We start from the raw sequence: 23,210 nt of genomic DNA, 5'->3' as shown, positions 1-23,210 counted from the left end.
GGTGGGAAGGAGCAGCAGTGCGTAGCACACGCTTCTTAATTAGACCGGGGTTGATCACCGCATATCCCGGAGCAATGGCCTTAGTTGCTAATGCTCCTAAAAAAAAAAAAAAACACACCAAAAACCTCCCCCCCCCCCCAAATACTCTAACTAAACCGACGGAGTACGCCCCAAACTTAGTGTTGCACAACTTAACCAAAGCGAAAATTTTAATTTCATCTTCGCTTAAATTCCATTTCGGCCTTTTTTTTGCTTCCAGCGTTCAGCTGCATTTTTTTTTTTTTTTTTTTGGCCCTTGCCACTTGAAATCTTTTCGGAAATTAGGTGACAGGGCCTGCCAGAGTACTAAAATCTATCTACTGGGTGTACGTGGCCTCCCTCCTCGTGGCTAAGTGTGGGCAACGGTGGATCCCACTAGAGGCCCGACGGCTAAATGGTCGGAGAAACAACTGAACATAATACTACACGACATAACCAATCCCACACACTTTTAAATCTCTAGCCTCCACAGAGTACTGTGCTTCATGAACGCAGTACACAACGCGGAGATGAGGAAAACCCTTGGTGCCATTAGACAGCTAACATACTTTACTTTATCCCCAAAACCTCTCTCTCAGACTTCTAGATTCCCTTCAAACGAGGGCAGTTAGGTCTGATCTCTAACAGAGTAACTCCACTCTCTCATAGAGTTCTGTTTCTGCTGCATGCCTTTTCTATAGATACTTCCATGGACACAATTCTTCTGAATTGGTTTCTGTAATTCCCGCTCTCTTTCCAAGCAGTCCGAACACGTGTCGCAACCAGTCAACATCCATTCCTGAAAATTACAATCTACAGAATTGAAGTCTGATGTCAACAAGTATCTTTCATCTTTTCAACCTTCAACCCATGCACGGTACTAAGTACCATAGGTTCTTAAAAAAAAGAAAAGAAAAAAAAGTACCTAATACATAACAAAGGTCCTTGAGAAAAAAAAAAAAAAAATTATATATATATATAAATATATATATATATATATATATTTAACATGATATACAGTACTATAAAGATAGTAAACTAATTATAAGGAATTGAGAGATGTGGTTTCTTTCTTTGGTAATTTACTTTTTATTTTACATCATTGTTATATTTTGTGTTTACAATAATATACCTATGTAAATCTAAGCAGACGCCATTACAGAATTTTTAGTGCGAACCCCCTGGAACACTTTGGCGAACCACCGGTTGGGAACCGCTGCCGTAGACAAATTGAACGCCTTTGCATGGACGCATAATTTTTATCAGTTGCTGTTTGCAGTTTACATTGGTTACTATTTTCTATATTCCTGGCCTACAAGATCGCACAGCTTAAATCAAGCAGACTTTCGGTTGTGGGGATAACTGAAACATCGTGTTTTCAGAGATTTCCATTAAACTCCTTCAGGTTTGAAGCACGCATTACGTTGGAAATTTAAGGTAGTTGTAGAACGCAATTTTCCCATCTTGATCGCTTATTAGAAAATAATGGTGGATACGTGGATATTGGTAAAAAAAACACCTGTTAGTTTTCTGAATTAATCATTTTCCACGATCTCTCGCAGTGGTCAAAATTCGAACTAATTTTCTATTGTTTAAAAAATCCTGCGCATGCTGATTGCAATGCAGAAAACTTTAAGATTAGTATTAGTAGTAGTGGCACGTGATGCAAGAAAGCAAGTATAGGAGCTTATGCAGCATCAGCCAAAAAAAAAAAAAAATCACACCATTCCCTCCAAATGCCTGTCCAGTTCCTCCTTAAATTTATTTAACCTATCAACTTCCACAACGACAGATGGAAGTTTGTTCCAGCAATTAACCACCCGCTGGCTAAAGGCAAATTTCCGCACATCAATTCTACATCTGTCCTTTCTTAATTTGAACTTATGTCCCCATAGGTTCGTAATCTGAACAAGTGGAATGATCCCATCAGAATTCAGCGTGCTCAACCCATTCAAGACCTTATAGACCTCAATCAGATCACCGCGCAGGTGCCTAGTCTCCAGCCATTGCAATTTGCAGAACTTAAGCCTCTCTTGGTAAGAGGATCCCTTCATTCCCCTCACCAATCGTGTTGCTCTTCTCTGTACACGCTCAAGCAAATCTACATCCTTCCTAAAATGAGGCCTCCAGACCTGTACGCAGTACTCAAGGCGTGGCCTGACCATTGCCTTATACAGAGGGACAATCACCTCCTTTTCCCTGCTAGCAAAATTCCTATATATCATTAACAAAACCCCATGACCTGCCCTAGCAGCCTGTCTGCATTGCTCAGAAAACTTCATATCTGACTGCACAATTACTCCCAGGTCTTTTTCATTTTCTACCACCTTAAGTGTAGTACCACACAGTTGGTACGTTTCTCTGGGGTTACTTCTACCCATATGCAGTACTTTGCATTTGTCAAGGTTAAACTTCAGTTGCCACTTCTTAGCCCATCTGCCCAAATTATCTAGATCCTGTTGCAGTAGCACACTGCCATGACTGTCATTAACAACCCTGCCAACCTTTGTGTCATCTGCAAACTTCGACATTAAGCCTGATATACCTTCATCAATATCATTGATAAATACACAAAACAACAGTGGACCCAACACCGAACCCAACACCGAACTGTGGGACTCCACTAATAACATTAGTCCACGAAGAGCAGCACCCATTGATTACCACCCTCTGTCTTCTCCCACTTAACCATCCTTTTATCCATTGTAGCAACTTACCCTTAATACCATTCTGCTCCAATTTGTACAATAGTCTTCCATGCGCAACAGTGTCAAAAGCTTTCCTGAAATCCAAGTATATGATAACAAAATTATTTTTTGCATCCAGTTCCTTTGTGACCACATCATAATAACCAATCAAATTTGTCAGACAAGACTTTCCCTTAACAAACCCATGCTGCGTCTGAATTATTGCTGCAGTCTTGTCTAGATGATCCTGCAATGCATCTTTAACCAGTGACTCCATTATTTTACCCGGAACAGAAGTTAAACTAACTGGTCTGTAATTACTCGTGTCACCCTTCGATCCACCTTTGTGAATTGGGGACACATTTGCACATCTCCAGTCAGTGGGAACCTCCCCTGAATCCAAGGACGCTCTCATAATTATGGCTAAGGGTTTGCTTAGTTGCTTTGCCGCCTCCTTTAATATAACTGGATAGATCCCATCCACCCCAGGTGCCTTTCTTATGTTTAACTTCAACAATTTCTCCTCCACTTTGCTCTCAGTTATTACAAAATCATTAAGCACACTGCTACAATTTGATAACCTTCTTCCATTTTCAAACTGTAATAATTCCTCACGTGTGAATGTAGATGCAAAATACTCATTCAGTTTGTTTGCTATCTGAACAGGATCATCAACAGTCGAACCATCGATGTCAAGTGGACCAATCAGATTCATCCCCTTCCTTTTAGAGTTTATATAAGTAAAGAAATCCTTGCTGTTTTTCTTAGCATCTTTTGCCAAAGATTTCTCGTAATCTGCCTTAGCCTGCCTAACTTCCTTTGTGACCTGATTACAGACTAGCTTATATCTGCCATAGGCTTCTGAGTTGCTTGATAATTTATATGCATCCCATGCATTTTTCTTCTCTGTCACGAGTCTCATTAGTTCATTTGATAACCATTTAGGCCTAAACCTTGAACAATATTTCTTAATCGGTATGAAAAGTCTCGTAGCTTCCACGATTAATTCCTTGAATGCTTCCCACTTAGAATTTACTGTTTGTAACATCGTCAGTTGATCCCACTGTACAGAATTTAAAAACTGTCTGAGACCACTGTACTCCCCTTTACGGAAGCAAAAACCCTTTCCTTTACCCTTGACGGTAGTTACCTCTTTGAGTAAATCCCACTTCAGCACATTGTGATCACTGCCACCTAGTGGTTCCTTTATCTGCAAATTCTTAATACACGAATGATCACTGCTGATAACCAGATCAAGAGTGTTACTTTCTCTGGTTGCCTCTCGAACATGCTGCTGCAGAAAACAATCATCCAATAAATCCACAAAAGTCTGACTAGTGTGTGAGTGACCAACCCACAAGTTCCAGTCAATATCCGGGAAGTTAAAATCCCCCATTATAAGACATTCTGATTTACTAGCACACTCTATTTCTCTGTACAATTGTTCATTGTACTCATTCAAGTCATTAGGCCTATAACACACTCCTACTCTTATTTTTCCTTTCGCAGTGCTTATCTCACACCAAACTGACTCAACAGAGCACTGTTCATCTATATTAACTGGGTGCACTTCCTTTGATTTTATGTTTTTCTTAATTAACAGCATAACACCCCCTCCCTTTCTGTCCTGTCTATCCTGTTTATGAACCTGTTTATAATACTGTCTTTGTACTGTCATGTGTTCACGCTTGTAAACCTACACAAAAGTTTCGGCGCGCTGCTGATATTTAAATTTTTTTAGGTTTTTTAAATATAAATTAAATTTTTCCTCAGCGTGGCTGAACGAAGTCCATGGGCAGCAGCGGTTGTCCATTGACAAGAAAAATCAGTGGACTTATTTTATTATGTACATGTATTTTAACCATATTTCTATGATTAAATATTGTCAGTTACAGAGCCGATCCGTCCATTAGGTGGTCGCCTAGGGCGCAAAGGCCCTAGGGATGCATTTCAACAAAATGTAATTTTTAGTAGTTAAAAAAATAATTTAAATTAAATGTAATTTTTTCTAAATAAAAAAAAATAACATCTATATATTTTATAAAATATTAAGTATATATATATATATAATCTTGTAGAATAATAGAATGGAGAAGCTATTGGTATATGCGGGGGGGGGAGGAAATTAAGATTTAGATAAGATTAGATAAGCAGTATTACGATAATATGGATCAGGGTCACTGGTAACGCAAAAATACCCTACAACCATAATGTATATATAAAGAATTATTATTATTAGTAGTATAAAATATAGTAAGTAGATATTTATGCTTAGAATTAGACTAATGAAAATACGTTGTACCCTGGGAGCGACATACGTGTTCCCCCCCCCCCTTTCGGTCAACACGTATATCGCTCCCAGGGTACAACGTATTTTCATTAGTCTAATTCTAAGCATAAATATCTACTTACTATATTTTATACTAATAATAATTCTTTATATATATATAAAAAAAACCAAAAGATTGATTTACAACATAATCCTCTTTATGGTTTTATGACATTCGGGGTCGCTTTGTTGGTGCATCACTTTGATATTTAATTAAAAGCTTCCGAAAATATTAATACAAAAGGTAGGGAAGAAGGGATAATATTATAGATGAATGGGTGGGAATAGGTAAACCTGCTGGTAGGCAGGGTGTGGATAGATAGGCGGATGGATGGTTCTGAACGCAACTGGGACGCAAATTAAGTCTCGCCTAGGACATATGAAATCCTTGCGCTGCCTCTGGTCAGTTATATGGAAAAGGCTTGTTCTGCATGCTGTCTACCTTTTCCTGGCCTTTGGTGGGCTCCCAGACCAAGGGTGATTTCTACTTCTCTCTTCCCACCTCTTCTTTCCGCTGAAGGATGCCTACTTTTACTCCATCACTTGTACTATCTTCCCCACTATGTATTCCTTTCTTCTTTTTTTTTTTTTAACTTGCTCTCCGTCCAGAAAGCTCTGGCGGAGACCAGCCAGAGTAAGATGGCAGTCTGGCTCACCTCCCAGTGGTGGTGGCAGGCAACGTGAGCTCCCACTAGGAGCCTTGCGGCCAAGCAACCAGAGACACAACACAACAAAACACAATACTGCATAAACTAGACTTTTTTTTTCTCCTGTCTTTTACAGTAGTTCTGCATTCCATCAGAGTTCATGTGGTGCAGGTGTGGGAAACCACCGATGGCGCCTGACCATAAATACTATGCCACTATATGGAAAAGGCATTACTTATTATCATTAGCCATATTATTATTATTAGGTGCAAGGAAGCTTGAGACTTATGCTGCACCAGCCAAAAAAAAAAAAAAAAAAAAAAATTCTGAATTACCCTGAGAGAGAGAAAGAGAGAGGAGCCTGTACTCACCAGATCCCCTGGGGTTTAAATGAAGAACGATAAACTTAAAATACTGCACACAACGTAGGTAACGTAGTATTGGAAATAAATAGCCTAAAAATTCCCAGGCAAAAAAAAAAAAAAAAAAAGCAGTAGAATGTATTTCACATTAGTTATCATCACCATCAGGAAAATGCGGTCTTCCGTCTCACATCTGGTGAGTATGGGCTTGGCACACCCAGGGTCCTGAGCTGGACATCACCATTCTGCTCTTTCTTGGTGATTCCCTTCTAGTAAAAGTAAAAGTAGTAGATCTCTCTTTCTCAGGGTAACTCGGAATTTTTTTTTTTTTTTTTGGCTGGTGCAGCATAAGTCTCAGGCTTCCTTGCACCATATAGCTAATAATAATTTTTTTTTTTTTTTTTTTTTTTACTGGTGCAGCAAAATCCTCAGGCTCTTGCACCATTGCAACATATGGCTATTAATAATAATAATAATAAACTCGAAGATACAGCCAGGGGAAGTTTATCATCACACTCTAACTGCGTTGCGGCACGACCAATCAGAATTTTCGTTATCTTGCTGCCGTTCGACTGGTTTTGGTTCTGTTCTGATAGTATTCCTAGCGTCGTTTCGTACGTGCGCACTTAATCGTTGGTCGGCCGAAGCCTCGTTTCGTTTTTCTGGCAAGTCCAACTTGCTGTAAATATTGGTTGTTGTAAATTGCTGTAAATATCCAGGTTGTTTTTACTTAATCTCTAAGAGTGTGCATATGTTGATATGTATCCGAAATTGTATTGATAACGAGGCCAAAAACAGCCCTTGGGTTTATTTCCAGCCATTTGAACTGTTAAAAGTAAGTAAATTTCTTTAATATCCTTTACAATAAAATTGCTGGGATTATTCGTTTTTTTTTCTTTTCTTTCATTACAGTAGACGTGGAAACTGAGATTAATTTCCATTAAATGAACTTAACATACGCATTTCATTGTGCAGTATGTGCAATCAAAAAACGGATTAAGTCTAATTTGGTTAACCTTTTCCTTCTTAAACCGTCTGTTTATTTTTTGATAAAGCAGCAGAAAATCTCAGACGACACCACTGCGTACAAAATGGCTGTTTGTGGAGCAAGAAGGAAATGGCGTCCACGAAAGCTTTATTGAATAAATTGGTACACCTCCCGGAAAATTTACGCTCTGGGGGAAGTTTTTTTTAATTAAGGGCGGAATTGTTTTTTGTTGGTGATGATGCTAATCGTCAATGGTTTTAACACTGACGAGACTTGTCCATATGAACCTATAACATTTCGTATCCCTCCCTAGAAAGAATCCTACATCCTACATTTCTGATTACCGTAATTGCCGACGTGGAAGCTCTCCAGCACGGTAGCTATCGTATAGCTAAATAGACAACTTTCCGTGAGCGAATCTGGAACAGGCTGCTTAACCGTTGGAATCATCATTTCTGTTTATACTCTATGACAACCACACGGTCAGAGCAGTTCACAAGATCGAAAGAATACAAGAAACAGCGCCGTATTTAGCAGTCACGGGCTTGAAACAAGGTCACTCAATGCACATGAACGGCTTTTTTTTTTGTTAACCCTTTAGTGCCAGCCCAAGAGGCTAGAAAGGAATATATTTACAGGAAAAAAGTCTTCGTCCGTCTAATATTAAGAGTAGCGACCATAATGCTAGAATGGGTAGTGTCCAAAGAAATTTGGGTGGAAAATTGAAAGTAATTTCAAGATTGTGGGCTGTAGAGAATTTGGGTATTTCTTGGACTCTGATTGGGAAACAACTCTGCCATTTCTTCCACAGCACTTCATTCTGAAGTACTGCAAATTGAGCCCTTACAGGTAGCAAAGAGATTACTAGCCCCTGCCCATCTACAAAGCTTGGAAAAGGACTGGGTTTGAATCCTATCAGGAATTTCTTTGGGTGTTTTTTCAGAAACTTGTGTGATGAACCAGAGTTTACCAGAAACTCAGGTTCATCAAACAAAACAGGCAAACAATACAATATAAGTTTACAAACATGATACACTTGCATTTCATAGCCTTAGTTTGAAAAGAACAAATTGACAACAAAGAGAGGGGAAAAAAAGTAATGTATGAAATGCAAAATGTAAATTTCAAGAGGTTGATTTATTTATTTTTTTCTTGTTTGTTAATTTTAATAAAATAAAATTATTAATAAAAATGCAAAGTAATTTAATTATCTTGTTCCCAATTAATTACTAATGAATAAATTTATAAAAGCAGTTCACTTCACTGCACATGCCTCAATGTAATTTACTTAACTTTGTGATACTGGTTTTCATCTGGAATTTTAATAAAAACTGAAATGCTGCATATCAGATTATAATACGCAGTCAACGTTTTTCTAATTATACTGATTTCCTCCTGGATTTTATAACAGTTGAAATATGACGTTTACTTTGTTTCTATTGTGATTAGTGGCAAATGATGCAAGAAAGCTTGTACAGCAACCAAGAAAAAAAAAAAAAAAAAATTTTTTTTTTTTTTTGGTCAATTATTTTAAGATTTAAAATCAGTGTCCATCCCATCTAAACAGCTGGTCTAGTTCTTCCTTGAATTTATTCAAACTACCCACTTCAACAATAGATTGAAGTTTGTTCCAACAATCAACTGCCTGCTGGCTGAAGGCAAGCTTCCATACATCTATCCTTTCTGAATTTAATTTTGTCCCCTGATGACAAGAGGGAAATGCTATTGCTCAATCCATTCAAAGCCTGGAATCCCTCAGTCAGTATGTTTTGGGTATTTTTGTTGACTTCAAGAGGGCATTCAATGGACTGGTGGGAAAGGGTCATGCAAAGGCTGAGGCTTCTTGGTTCCCCCAAAAGCATATGTAAAGTTATGAGGAGCTACTTTGAAGATAGGTCTAATTCTCAAAACTAAATTTGAAAAAATAATAAAACAAGTGAGAGGGGTCCATTATGGGGCCCTTATGAGTGGCTATATGTTATGGACGAGTTATTAGTGTAAGTGAGGCAACAGTTTACACTGACTTGTTGCTCCTAATGGATGGTAGCTCTAGGTTAGAGATTGAGCAAAGAGCTCAAGGTGCCATTCAAAATCTGGAGATGTGGACAGATTTATCTAAAATGCAAATATAAATAAAATGAAAATGGTACTCTTGAAGGGAGTATTGAGTTCAGGAAGGCACACCACGGTTTGGATTTTTGGAAGTCAAGCTTCATATACCCAGAATGGTATTAAGGGTAAGTTGCTACAATGGATAAAAGGATGGTTAAGTAGGAGAAGACAGAGGATGGTAATCAATGGGTGTTGCTCTTCGTGGACTAATGTTATTAGTGGTGTCCCACAGGGTTCGGTGTTAGGCCCACTGTTGTTTTGTATATTTATCAATGAAATTGATGAAGGTTTAATGTCGGCTTAATCAGGCTTAATGTCGAAGTTTGCAGATGATACAAAGGTTGGCAGGGTTGTTAATGACAGTAATGGCAGTGTGCTACTGGAACAGGATCTAGATAATTTGGGCAGATGGGCTAAGAAGTGGCAACTGAAGTTTAACCTTGACAAATGCAAAGTACTGCATATGGGTAGAAGTAACCCCAGAGAAATGTACCAACTGTGTGGTACTACACTTAAGGTGGTAGAAAATGAAAAAGACCTGGGAGTAATTGTGCAGTCAGATATGAAGTTTTCTGAGCAATGCAGACAGGCTGCCAGGGCAGGTTATGGGGTTTTGTCAATGATATTTAGGAATTTTGCTAGCAGGGAGGAGGTGATTGTTCCTCTGTATAAGGCAATGGTCAGGCCATGCCTTGAGTACTGCATACAGGTCTGGAGGCCTCATTTTAGGAAGGATGTAGATTTACTTGAGTGTGTACAGAGAAGGGCAACAAGATTGGTGAGGGGAATGAAGGGATCCTCTTACCAAGAGAGGCTTAAGTTCTGCAAATTGCAGTGGCTGGAGACTAGGCACCTGTGCGGTGATCTGATTGAAGTGTATGAGGCCTTGAATGGGTTGAGCACACTGAATTCTAATGGGATCCTTCCACTTGTTCAGATTATGAACCTAAGGGGGCATAAATTCAAATTAAGAAAAGACAGATGTAGAATAGATGTGTGGAAATTTGCCTTTAGCCAGCGTGTGGTTAATTGCTGGAACAAACTTCCATCTGTTGTGGAAGTTGATAGGTTGAATAAATTTAAGGAGGAACTGGACAGGCATTTGGAGGGAATGGTGTGTGTTTTTTTTTTTTTTTTTTTTTGGCTGATGCTGCATAAGCTCATACATTTGCTTTCTTGCATCACATGCCACTACTTCTATCTCCCCCTCCCCTGGGTTAGGTACTTGGGTGTGCTTTGATGAGAAAATTAATCTTTTTTGCCCATGTCAAATATCTAAAAGACAAGATTAGGGTTGTTTACTATAAACTAAAATTAGTAGATGTTCAGTGGGTCATAAAGGGAAAAGCTCTGTGCTTGTTTATTCCCATTGCCACCTATGCTTTTGGTGCATGGAGTTTTTAAGGTTTGGTGCCCTCATGTAAAAAGATGCCTGATATCAGCCCAAAGATTCTACCTATTAAGAGTGATTAGTGCCTGCTGGATCATGTCCATTCATGCCTTACAAGTTGTTTTTGGACATGAACCGATTGACCTAGTAGTTATGGAAAAGGTGCTAGTTTATTACTTAGAATAATAGGTTGGTGAAGGTTTTGTCCTGTTCCGATATCATAAAAGTAGAATTTCAAAGAAAACATTTTCAGTTTGAGGTGCAAAGATTGTCAGCTGGGTTGGATGGATGGGGTCTGAGTTTGGCTGAGCCATTTATAGCTTCATATTTGATGTACCAGCATTGGGTTTGTATTTGACCATGATCTTAACAGGATGTGGTTTACGATCAAGGCAGCATATGCCTTGGGATTAGTGAAGGACCTCTACTACATCTGTGGTGCTGTTGGTTCACACATTGTGGGAGTGTACCAGATATAATGATTTCAGGCACCCTTTTGGTGGGCATATGGATTGTAGAGAGCTAGGTGGATTATTTTGGTAGCAAAGAAGTTTGAAATTTCTAAATAGGAATTTAGGTTTTATACATAGAAATCTCTGCTCTCAATGATGTATATATGTGATGTAAATAGTGTAGATATACATGATTTTATTTTTAATGAGTTTTAATTTATAAAGAGTTGTAAAATTTGGAGTCATGGTGCAGTCGTGGTTATGGTGTTGTCATTATGATATCTAGTGGAGATTTGCCTCCTCAGGGCAAGGGGATCACATCACTATACCTGAATATTTCAGGTAGTGGCATGAGGCTAGGAGATCTATATGAGAGTATATTAGATTTGAGATGCAATGAGTGGATGAATTTCCATCCAGGTAATGCATTGACTCAGAGGTCGTTTTTAAACTATGATGATTTAACTCTTTATTTTACTGTTTGTTTACCTTCAAATACATTTTGTCCTGTAAATAATATGTAAGTATATATAATATTTGACTGATAATGAATTTAATGAAAATAACTATGTATCTGACTAATTTTAACTGAAATACCATGAAGGGCAGTGGACATTTAGTCATTTATATCCACTGTCTCCTAGCACTTAATCATCCCTTTATTCATAGTAAGTAACTTTCTGTTATGACACATTGCTCCAGTTTATTTAACAATTGTATATTGGTACAATATCAAAGGCTTTACTATATAAAGATATCTCTTTCTCGACAGAGAAATTCTCACTTAATTGACAGTTTTCAGATAGTGTTATTTTGAAATAATTCTTTTATGAGGCTAGACTTGTTTTTATCTTTAACTGAACTGTCATATGTATGACAGTTGTTCAGATTACATGGCTGAGTAATTGTGCTCTGAATCTTTCCTCAATAACATTAGCTTGAAAGTATATCTTTTTTCATAAAGTTGGAGCTGTGCATATTAGCAGCCTCCTGGTGCAGTATATTTGTTATATGTACCTGGTTGTGAGAGTAGAATTTTCTGTTATCCTAGAAATTGAGTGGCATATCATTAACCCTTCAATTATTTTTATCTTTCTAATATTGATTAAGGGAATCTTAATGTTACCATTCCCCTTAAGATTCCCCTTAAAATAAGGCTTGAGAGTTAATTGGAATTAACCATATTCAAAGTGGAGACAACATACAGTATTTTTAAATATGCTCTCATAACTTTTTATATCAAAGCACAGATAATGTCAGAGATACTTTGTATCTGTGATAAAATCAGATATCAAAGTACAAAATTTATTTTTACATCTCTAGTTTGCAGGTATTAATTTTCATTTCACAATATTGATATTTGTAAATTTAAATTAATAAATTTGTTTTGCTGTTGAAATAATTTAGACATTAATGCATCTCTTTTTTTTTCTTTCTTTTTTTTTAATTAGGCAGAAAAACCAAATGAAACCTCTTAGTGAGCTGAACCATATGGTGGTTGGTTCACATGCTACAAATGGATTACTTCGTCCCAATGACACTTATAAATTTGAGGAAAACAGATTAGTAACATTTAAGAACTGGCCTGCACAGTCAAAGGTTAGTTACAAAACATTAGCCAAAGCAGGACTTTATTATTCAAATCAGGGTGATGAAGTGATATGTTTCAGTTGTGGTGGTCATATTAGTGGATGGCAACACGGTGAACAAGCAATGAAAAAACACAGGGAATTATTTCCAAATTGTGACTTTGTAAATAATAGGTCAGACAATGTTCATATTTTGAATCTAAAATCTAGTGAATCTGAACCATCTCTCAGTGTATCTTCCATACCAAATGGAGTAAATTCAAATTGTAATGGTAAAATATCTAGAAGTGGATCAGAAAGTGATATCCATGAAGAACAAACCACTGTAAAGAAAAGTGTTCAACAGGAGCAAAGCACTGTTAAGGCAAGTTCTGTTATGCCATTAGTAAATGGTCATGAAACAGTAGCAAAAGTGATAACAGGCTACCCTACAGAAGATGATTTTTTAAGACTGCAAAATAAAGATGAGCGACTGCGGACATTTTATCCTGCTTGGCCTGTAACATTTCTTCTTCCTGGCCACCTTGCAAATGCAGGATTTTTTTATCTCCAGAGTGGTGATAAAGTACAGTGTGCATCTTGCCGTGGTATTCTTAGCCATTGGGAGCCTGGTGATGATCCTGTAAATGAGCATTTGCGTCATTTCCCTTGTTGTCCATACCTTTTGAGAAGAAACGGCTCGCATTCAGGAAGAACAGGTTTTGATGTTTGTGGAAAGTATGAGCTTCCTCAGAGGAGTGGCTGTAAATTGTTGGAGGGGTCAGTGCAACATAAGGAGCTTGAAGAATTGGGAATAAACTTGCATAGGGGCCCAAAGCATCCTGAACAAGCCACAGAAGCAGCAAGGTTAAGGTCTTTTGAATCATGGCCTTATAATTCATCAGTTAAGAAAGAGGATTTGGCAAGTGCTGGATTCTTTTATGTGGGTAAGTATGTAAATATTAACAGTGGATAAAGACATTTTTATTCATACCAATGATTTATTCATGTAGGTGTGTAGCACCACTTTTTTCAGCATATTTGTCAGCTCAACTGATAGTGCAACTGCAGACACAGTAAACTGATCAGTGGCATGTATATAAATCAAAAAGAACATAATACACTTTGCCAAGAATCAATATTCTTATAAGGGAAAATGGGCAATCCATTGGCAACGCTTGGTAGCCAACAAGTTATTTCATTGGCAGTACATTGAATGCATCAGAAGTAAGCTCCTTTGGTAAACCGAATCCAGGACACTTATTTTGATACTGTTAGTTACTGTTATTTTGTTTGACATTACAGTTAGCAAAGGGTGTAATATCATCTGTGGAAGGAAGCAATAGTGAGCTTTTATTGCTATCAGTATACTGCATCTCAGACCTTTATTTTCAGACATTTGGCTTTTTATTGTTTTTATTTTTGCCAATATAAAGTGTATAATCATGGCAAGGGTTTTGAGAATGTTCTGAAATCCACTTGAATTCTTCCCACCCCCAACAAAATGCACAATGCGCATGCTAAAATTCACAGCAAGAGCATTATTTTAGATATCTATTATTTTTTTTTTAATATGTAACCAAAATGGGCTTATGCTGCACCAGCAAAAAAAAAAAAAATCAGAATCACAGACAGACAGACAGACAGATAATATCACCAATAAAGAGAAGGAAGAATGATATCTAGCTCAGGACCTTGGGTGTGCCAAGCCTATACTCACCAGATGTGTGAGCCCCAGGGGTCAAAATTAGTGAATGCCAGTGGGAGAACATCAGCTGTCATGACCAATTATGTGAGATCTATGGTAAAATTTTCATAGTGTAAAAGGGTCACTATTCTTGCTATATCTGACCAGTCCTCAAATTTCTCATTGGAGGATGGATAATTGTTTAAAGAATAAACTTATGAGAATGGGCCTGTTGCACTGGATTCCATAACTTTATGTCAAGAATGTAACCATTTTGTCATTCAAAATGGTTATCTTGAACTAAACTGCAAAACTTATTTTGCAGTTTAGTTCAAGATTTAACCCTGGGGGGGGCTCACATCTGGTGAGTATGGGCTTGGCACACCCAGGGTCCTGAGCTGGATATCATCATTCTTCTCTTTCTTGGCGATTCCCTTCTACTTTTGTCCTCTCTCTCTCTCTCTCTCTCTCTCTCTCAGGGTAACTTGGGAACTTTTTTTTTTCCTGGTGCAGCATAAGCCTTGGGCTTCCTTGCACCATTTGGCTATTAATAATAATAACCAATTTGAATGAAAATGTATAAAAACAAACAAGCTTAAAAGGGAGGAGCAAATAAGCTCCTCCCAGAATTTAATTTTATTTTGATATGAAAAACTGTCTTATTTGAGAACAGCTGATAGAGAAATTGTATATAAATGAATAATAAAGTGGGGGATTTTGCTGATTATTGCTTTGAGAAAAAATTGGGTTAATACCATCTTTTCTTGGTAAGCTGGGCACCCCATTTTAAGAATGCAAAAAAAAAAAAAAAAAATTGAAGTATACATACTGGATAGGATATATAGTATCCCATTGAAATCAACCAACATAAAATAGTGTAATTACTCTTCCCCACAGCTTCAACTTGATCAGCTCAGTTTGTGGTCAGGATCTGTCCCATAAGTAGTTGTGCCATTAAACTCTAGATATTTCACACTTCATAAAGCTGTTTTTGACCAACGTTGGAAAAATCCCACGTTTTTTATCCACAAGCAAAACAGCTCAATCTCTAGCTGCTTGACTTTCCCCACATGCTCCCTGGTTGCCATCAGTCATGCATATGTTCTTTCAATGCAATTTTAAATGACAGATTTTGACAGACATCCAGTTAGTGATTTAATAGCACTCCTAGACAATTCTGCTGCATGCTTTAACCCAGTCTGGGATCAGAGCATTGTCCATCCACCATAACTCCAGAGTACCCAACCAACTTGTGCCTAGATAATTTTTGTTCATTTCACATCAAATTTTGATAGTTTTTTTTTTTTTTTTTAAGACTCTGTATGGTAGCAGTTTTATGCCATCCAGTGTGATGCACAACATTACTGTATGACAGTTTCTAGTTGTCACCACTGTTGTGTTGAGTGGCATTTCAAAATACATGGCTAGTTGATTAGAATTACCAATTTGGGAAAGAATCTCAATGCCTGTGCAAGTTGATATCATATATTCTGGCATATAAAAATTGTCTAAAACTTTAAGATCAACTCTTATTCTGATTATAAAAACTTTGAATCAAAAGTACACAGTTATAATGACACAAATTAATACTAATATTTAAAATTACATGTAGACATTTTGCCCACTTTTTAAAACAAGAATTTATCTTCATCAGATAAACAGTTGAATATAAATTTAATTTATATTAGGTGTTTACAATGAAACAATAGGAATAATCTCTCTTAGTCACAAAGGATCTTTGACAATTTATGAATACTTCATATGCTATATGTGGTTTTACTAATACAAATTATAATATTCTCTCTTAATGTGTGGAGAATAATATCTTATTACAGAAAATATTCTCTAGACCAGACGGTGGGCCATGCTCCCTCAGGAGCAAATAATTTTTGAAACTTTTTTTAACGAAATGTGACATCATCCAGGTATGAAGTGTATTTTATTTTAATCTTACTTAATCTTATTACAGAAAATATTCTCTAGACCAGACGGTGGGCCATGCTCCCTCAGGAGCAAATAATTTTTGAAACTTTTTTTAACGAAATGTGACAAATCATCCAGGTATGAAGTGTATTTTATTTTAATCTTTGAGATTAAAATGTAAAAAAAAAAAAAAAAAAATTTCTTTTATACTCTGGCACAACTACCAAGTCAGTGGAGTTTACAACAAATCATCAATACAAACATTAATTGTATTTAGCAGTCACTGGCTTGAACCCCAGACCACTCAGAGTGTGTGCTATTGCACTCTTGCTCATGACCATTTGGCAGAGCAATATGGCCTTACTTGCTAATGCTTCTAAAAACCAAACAACAACAACATGACCATTTGGCTACATTGAAGTACATACTAATTTACACGCATACATGTGTACATAGCTAAATTTGTCATTTGTTTATTTGCCCTTTTTCTGGAAAGGGGGAGCATGAAATTTATGAAATATGTTAATGGAGCACAAGGTATAAAAGTTTGGGAACTTCTGCTCCTGGTATTAAAATGATAATATTTACCTTACTTAGTATAAAACAAATCCCCCCAATGATTTTAATCCATTCTATAACATTTCTCTCTAGGCATTGGTGATCACACAAAATGTTTCTACTGTGGAGGGGGCCTACGTCTATGGGAAGCTGGTGATAATCCATGGGTGGAACATGCAAGGTGGTTTCAGAATTGTGCCTTTGTACAGTTGTCAAAGGGTACTGGGTTTATTAGAGAATGTGTTCAGATGTATCCACCAGAAAATGTGCAGGTAATTCTTTATACATAAAACTAGCTAAGGTCATGTAATGAAATTAAATTGTGGGTGGGAGGATTGCTAATGTCTTGTTTGAACCTGAAATTTAAATTGTTTGCTTTGGTATAAAGGACTGATGTGTGTTCAAATGATGCTTACCTCAGTGATACCATTCCTGGTTATAATTACTTAATTATAACCTTCATGCTAATACATGCATGCATGTATTAGCATGAAGGCGTATTCTTACCACCACAAGAGTGAACTCTAGATCACTGCCATATGCAGTCTATTTAAGTAGTAGAGGGATTAGTTGAAGTAGGAAAAGAATGAATGCAGATTTTATATTATAGACTTAAGATTTAAATGGGATCAGAATCACTTCTATACATTACATATCATTGTATATTTGTATGAGTACTTTTTTAAAAATTAATGTAGAACTTTAAAAGTACCTTAATCACTCTAAATTGCCCCTTTACTCCTAAAAGTTGATGACACAGAGTTCATTCTTGTAGCAGTATGACTATATTGATATATGTACTCATTTTTTTTTTTTTTTTTACCATTTTTAAAACTGACAGTAGAATCTCATTAATACAAAGTTCAATACCTAAATTTCTTTTGTAATAGTTCTGTAAAAAATGCTAAAGTATCTAAACTTTTTTTTTTAATAACAATAAAAAATAAAAACAAAGGTCTTGTCTAACAATAATAAGAATAATATACATTTTGATTCTTTTATAAGATAAACTAAGAGAAAAACAACGAGATACCCATTAACTATAATTTTTAAATCAAATTACTGTAAATGAAATTCACTTGAATTCAAGTCATAGAAAGAATTTGAAGGCATGTGTAAATAAAATGTAATTTCATTCTGAGTTTTGTTTTAATTATAACAATTGGAAGTTTAGAGCAGTTCTAAACTTGCAACTGTTGAGAGAGTGAGATCCATCATTTCGGAGGCTTCCTGTTTAGCCAATACATAACTATATATTAGCTAACCAGAAGCCTCCAAAATGATAATCTTGCTCTCTCTCAGGTTGAGAAACACTGATATAGCCACCACATCTGTGCTATTTCCAGGTGTTCAGCTCATATTACATCAGTTCACCTACACCTTGCTGCCATATCTTAATTGAAAAAAAGAACAGATGTGGTGATAGTGTTTTAAACATATAGTTAAACCTCTCTAATCTGGATTAATTGGAGGGGAGAGGTCATCCGGATCAAAGCAAGAGATAGCCCTAAAAGACAAAACCGAGAACACAAATAAATAGAAAATTTAATGATATAGGTAGTGCTCATGAAAATAAATAAATAAAATCACTGTAGTAGAGCCTTTATTTAAAAACTAAAAAAACACAATACATTTATCCATCTATCGATGGATAAATGTATTTTGTCTTTTTATACAATTAGCAGGTGGTGTTGGCATTGCATGCCAATGCCACTTGATCGTCTGTGAATACCACTTAAATACAGCTTCTTTCTGCAGTGCTTCTTTTGGCTTTTTTAATGTCTATTTGACCCCACATCAAATTTTAAATAATGTCTTTATAGATTCTTTTTGTTTTTTAATATGACACACAGTTGGCTTGTCAGTACCAAATTCTTCAGCTTTTTTTTTTTTTTTTTTTTTAAGGAACACCACTTTCAAGTTCTATCACTTTGAGCATGTTAATGATAGTTAAAGTAACGTGCTTTTTTTATTCTACTTTTTAATTATTTAGAACCTATAATTATGTAATATGTTAACTTCTGTACATAGATGCGTATAAAGTATGCAAATGAAGCAATAAGGTCCATCTGATTCAGAGTCAACGATATTGAACAACGTGCAAGACAATGTAATGTATGTTCCATCTCTCTGTGCACTCAATTAGTGTGCAGTCAGTTACTCATCTGCCATCCTAAATACTGTCTTTCAACATACTCAGCTGTAAACAGAATTTTTCACATTTCGATCTGGATTAACTGTAACCGGATTAGCGAGGGTTTACTGTACTTGTATGTAGAATTTAGTTTGGTTTTCAAAATATCAGAATGCTATTACAGATGCCCATAAAGCTTTTGGTGGGAATGAGGAAATGGAGGGCTTAGAGGGGAACAGGTATCCTGTGTGTTATCAGACACTCAGCCTAAAACACTGATGGATCCAATATCTCTCTATTACAGAAGATTTAGGAGAAGTCCGGTTGGCCTGCCTCCCTAAAATCCACTCATGCACACCTCGATGGTAAGCCCTGTTACGTCACTTAGGTGGCAACGAACGTGTAGAGTGGTTCTCTTCAAGACGCCTGGTCAATGTGAAGAGGAAAAGACCAAACCCTCCAGCATATGATAGCACGACAAAACAAATGGCCTTCAGTCCCCAGCAGCTTTCACTCTCCCTCTTACAGCAGTGAGAGGATCAGAGTGGAAGCATAGTGCTAAGAATCTCTGGGTACAACCAGGCTGCCATGCACGGAAACTGAACTTGGCCTGTTATAACGTAAGATCACTCATCGGTGAAGACAAGATATTAGAGCTGGAAAAGGAATTAGAAAATGTGAATTGGAATATCATCGGTTTGGCTGAAACAAGAAGAAGAAACGAATCACTTATAAGTTTATCAAGTGGAAATCTGCTGTACACCAATGGAAACAGTGAAAGGAGTGAAGGTGGAGTTGGGTTTCTGGTCCATAAAGATTTTAAAAACAACATTTTGGAATTCAAAAGTACTCAAGATTTCTGAGGTACAAGCTAAAGATTATAATGATTTATGCACCAACATCGAGCCATGATGATGAAGAGGTTGAAGAAATGTACACCGAAATTGAGTCTTCTAGATGAGCAGAAAACCCACCCCACTTATTATGGGGGACTTCAATGCTAAGGTTGGAAAAAGGCAAAACAGCGCAGAAAGAGGAACTATAGGAAATTTTGGAATTGGTGAAAGACTTGTGGAATTTGCAGAATCTCAAGGACTGTCAGTAATGAACACTTTTTCAAGAAAAGGGTGAACAGAAAGTGGACATGGAAGAGTCCAAATGGATTAACAACTAATGAAATCGACTTCATCCTCACTAACAGAAGATATATTGTGAATGATGTTACCGTCCTGAATAAGGTAAATTTTGGAAGTGATCACAGAATGGTAAGATGTACACTTGATATAGATGTAGGAAAGGAAAAAACTGACTCGAGTAAATAATACAAAGGTCTTTGAAACAGAAGAGGAGAAAAAGCAGTATGTACCGGAACTTAAGAACAAGTTTGAGCTTCTGCAGACTGCTCAGGACCAAGATATCGACAAAGAATATTACAACTTTCTGAAAGTGATAAAGCCCAAGAAACCTATAGGGAAAAAGAAATCCAAAGAAGAAGCAATTAGTCAAGAAACACTGACAGGGAGAAAATTGAGTATACTGAGTTATGCAAAGCCATTAGAAAGAGACTCAGAGAGGACATAAGAAGATTTAACACAAGAAAAGTAGAACAAGCATTAACGGAAAACAAAGGATTTAAATCAGCAGCCATGAATAGTAATACAGAAAGACAAATGATACTGAAACTGAAGAATAGCGATGGTGTACTTATAAATAGCAGAGAAGGCATAATTCAAATAGCAGAAGACTACTATAGAGAATTATACAAGGAGCGAGGGAATGATGCCAGCAGTGGGGAAGATGGATTGCAAAGTAGCAACACATACGACATACCCGATATTCTTCCTGATGAGGTAGAACATGCATTGAAGAAAATGAAGTTACTGTAGAGTTGTTAAAATTGGGAGGAAGAGACATAACACAAAAACTGGCAAGGCTCTTCAAAAAGTGCATTAGAAAAAGTGACGCCTAAGCAGTGGAATAATGCAATCATAGTTTTGCTGCATAAGAAAGGAGATAAATCAGAAATTGGAAATTATAGACCAATTAGCTTGTTATCCCACATCTACAAGTTGTTCACAAGGGTCATTACTAACAAATTAGAAAGAATACTTGATGAGAATCAACCGAAAGACCAAGCTGGCTTTAGGACATGATTCTCAACTATGGATCACCTTCACGTAATATCCCAGCTAATGGAGAAAGCAAATGCCTGGCATTTGTGGATTATGAAAAGGTATTTGACTCCATACAGCATAAGGCAATGTTTCGGGCACTGGAAAGACAAGGCATAGATACCCTATATATTATGATTTTGAAGAAAACATACCGGAGTGCTACCTCCTTTATTAGACTAGACAAAGACAGTAGCAAATTTAAAATCGAGAAAGGAGTTCGACAAGGAGACACATCTCCGAAGCTGTTTACTGCTGCCCTTGAGGAAGCTTTCAGAAGATTAGACTGGTCGCAGAAAGGAGTCAATGTGAACGGAGAGTACCTAAACCATTTATGATTTGCAGATGACATTGTGGTCATAAGCCACGATCCCAAAGAATTAGAGGAAAATCTTAATCAGTTATGCACAGTTAGTAAGGATTTTGGACTAAAGATGAATATGGCTAAAACAAAAGTAATGATGAACAAGTATGCCACAGAGAGGGAAATGATGATTGAAGGAGCAGTAATTGAAAAGGTGGAGTCATATACTTATCTGGGACAAGTTATTAACTGTAATAATGATAAATGGCTGGAAGTCGAGAAGAATAAATTTTGGATGGATAGCATTCAGGAAATATAGTCACATACTGAAGAGCAATATCCCAGTTTGTCTGAAACGTAAAATAATGAATCAATGTATACTCCCCACCATGACTTATGAAAGTGAAACTTGGGCACTCACCAAAAGAATGGAAGAGAAGCTGAGAACTACACAGCGAAGAATGGAACGAATCATATTGGGAATCAGACTGTTAGATAAGAAGAGAAACACATGGATTAGGCAGCAAACTCAAGTCAAGGACATTCTTATCAAAACTAAAGAACTAAAATGGTCTTGGGCAGGACATATAGCTTGAAGACATGATGACAGATGGACTAAGAAAATAACAGAATGGTACCCAAGAGGAGCTAGAAGAAAACCTGGAAGACAAAGGCGGAGATGGATAGATGAAATTCATGAGTTTGTGCGTAGTAAATGGATGGCCAGTGCTCAAAACAGAAGGAACTGGAAAGTTGCTGGAGAGGCCTTCATTCTGCAGTGGATTGAAAATGATGAGGAAATGGGAAATTGATGAGGAAATGGGAAAAAAATCATATGATCCTATATATATTTAATAATATCCATTTTTTTTTTTAATAAAAATTATTTATTTAATGTCACTAAGTTTATTCTTTTACAGTATTAATTTATTATTTTGAATTTTGCAGTCTGAAGTTCATTCTGCTAATGGAACATCTTGTGAAATGAGCCATACAGATCAGGTTCACAATCTGAAAATACACGTGGATGAGCTTATGAATTCAAGTATGATACAATCTGTATTGGAATCACGGATGTATCCATATTACTTAATAAGAGAAGCAGTGACTAACCATTTCCAGAAAACAGGAAGAAGATTTTCAAATTTAGATGAACTGTGTGAAGAAATTGAAGACATTGAAGAAAATGAGTTAAATGGGTATGATTTCAACATTATATCAAAACACTGATAGGCATTGAATATTTCTAAAATCCTCAGAACAGTTTAAAACTAGATTAATATAAGAAATGTGTTTATAGTGATGTTTTCCCTTGCAATTTAATAAAATTCCTGTTGGATCCTTTCTTTAAAATTTACATTTTTGATGTTTATCAGAATTTTTGTTAGTTTTTTTTTTTTTTTTTGTTCATTTTCTTTCAGCATTCTTACTCATGGTTTTTATTTTGATTTTATTCTTTCAAGTGACTTTTATTTATGATTATTATTTTGATATATGTGGTATGGTTATTTTTGCATTAATCCTTTTGTGAGTTTCCATAGAGTATGCATGACCCTGGAGTAAGTTTTTAAAAGAAATTTGGAAGTTTGAAATTTGTACACTTTACTTCATTCAATTTTGATTGTTGTTGGGGGGGAAACTTTCTGCTATCACTGAAGATGGTGAGGGCTGAGAACCTTGACCTTAAGGCTTGGACTTAGTTCAGTTTAAAGACACTGTTATTCATGGTTCTGCCTAAGATTCAGATTTTTAAATGTATAGTGGATTTGCCTTTTCAGGTGTACTATACAATTTAAAAAGATATTAGCAACTTAGGAAGAATTGAGGATAGTTATTTTTCTTTAAGTTGAAAATAAGCCCAAGCTTTAATGCTGGATACA

General features: G+C 36.5%; 1 protein-coding gene across 3 annotated transcripts in view; it reads left to right on the top strand.

The window, feature by feature from the left end:
* LOC150083691 (putative inhibitor of apoptosis) overlaps nt 1-23,210 on the top strand; it is a 90,042-nt gene that overhangs the window by 47,659 nt on the left and 19,173 nt on the right. For 2 of the 3 annotated variants that reach the window (XM_090378130.1, XM_090378128.1), the window contains exons 2-4: nt 12,437-13,500; nt 16,815-16,993; nt 22,279-22,529. In XM_090378130.1, the coding sequence (XP_090234256.1) occupies nt 12,450-13,500; nt 16,815-16,993; nt 22,279-22,529 (1,481 nt within the window). In that variant the 5' untranslated portion in view covers nt 12,437-12,449. Of the gene's footprint in view, nt 1-6,610; nt 6,879-12,436; nt 13,501-16,814; nt 16,994-22,278; nt 22,530-23,210 lie in introns of those variants that run through there. The other variant, XM_090378129.1, reaches the window with a different exon arrangement.

This window comes from Mastigoproctus giganteus, chromosome 7 (genome assembly GCF_048544385.1).
Source record: "Mastigoproctus giganteus isolate SK-2022 chromosome 7, ASM4854438v1, whole genome shotgun sequence".
In the NCBI taxonomy this organism is placed as follows: domain Eukaryota; kingdom Metazoa; phylum Arthropoda; class Arachnida; order Uropygi; family Thelyphonidae; genus Mastigoproctus; species Mastigoproctus giganteus.
The sequence above is the reverse complement of the archived record's forward strand: the minus strand, read 5'-3'. Positions and strand labels throughout refer to the sequence as shown.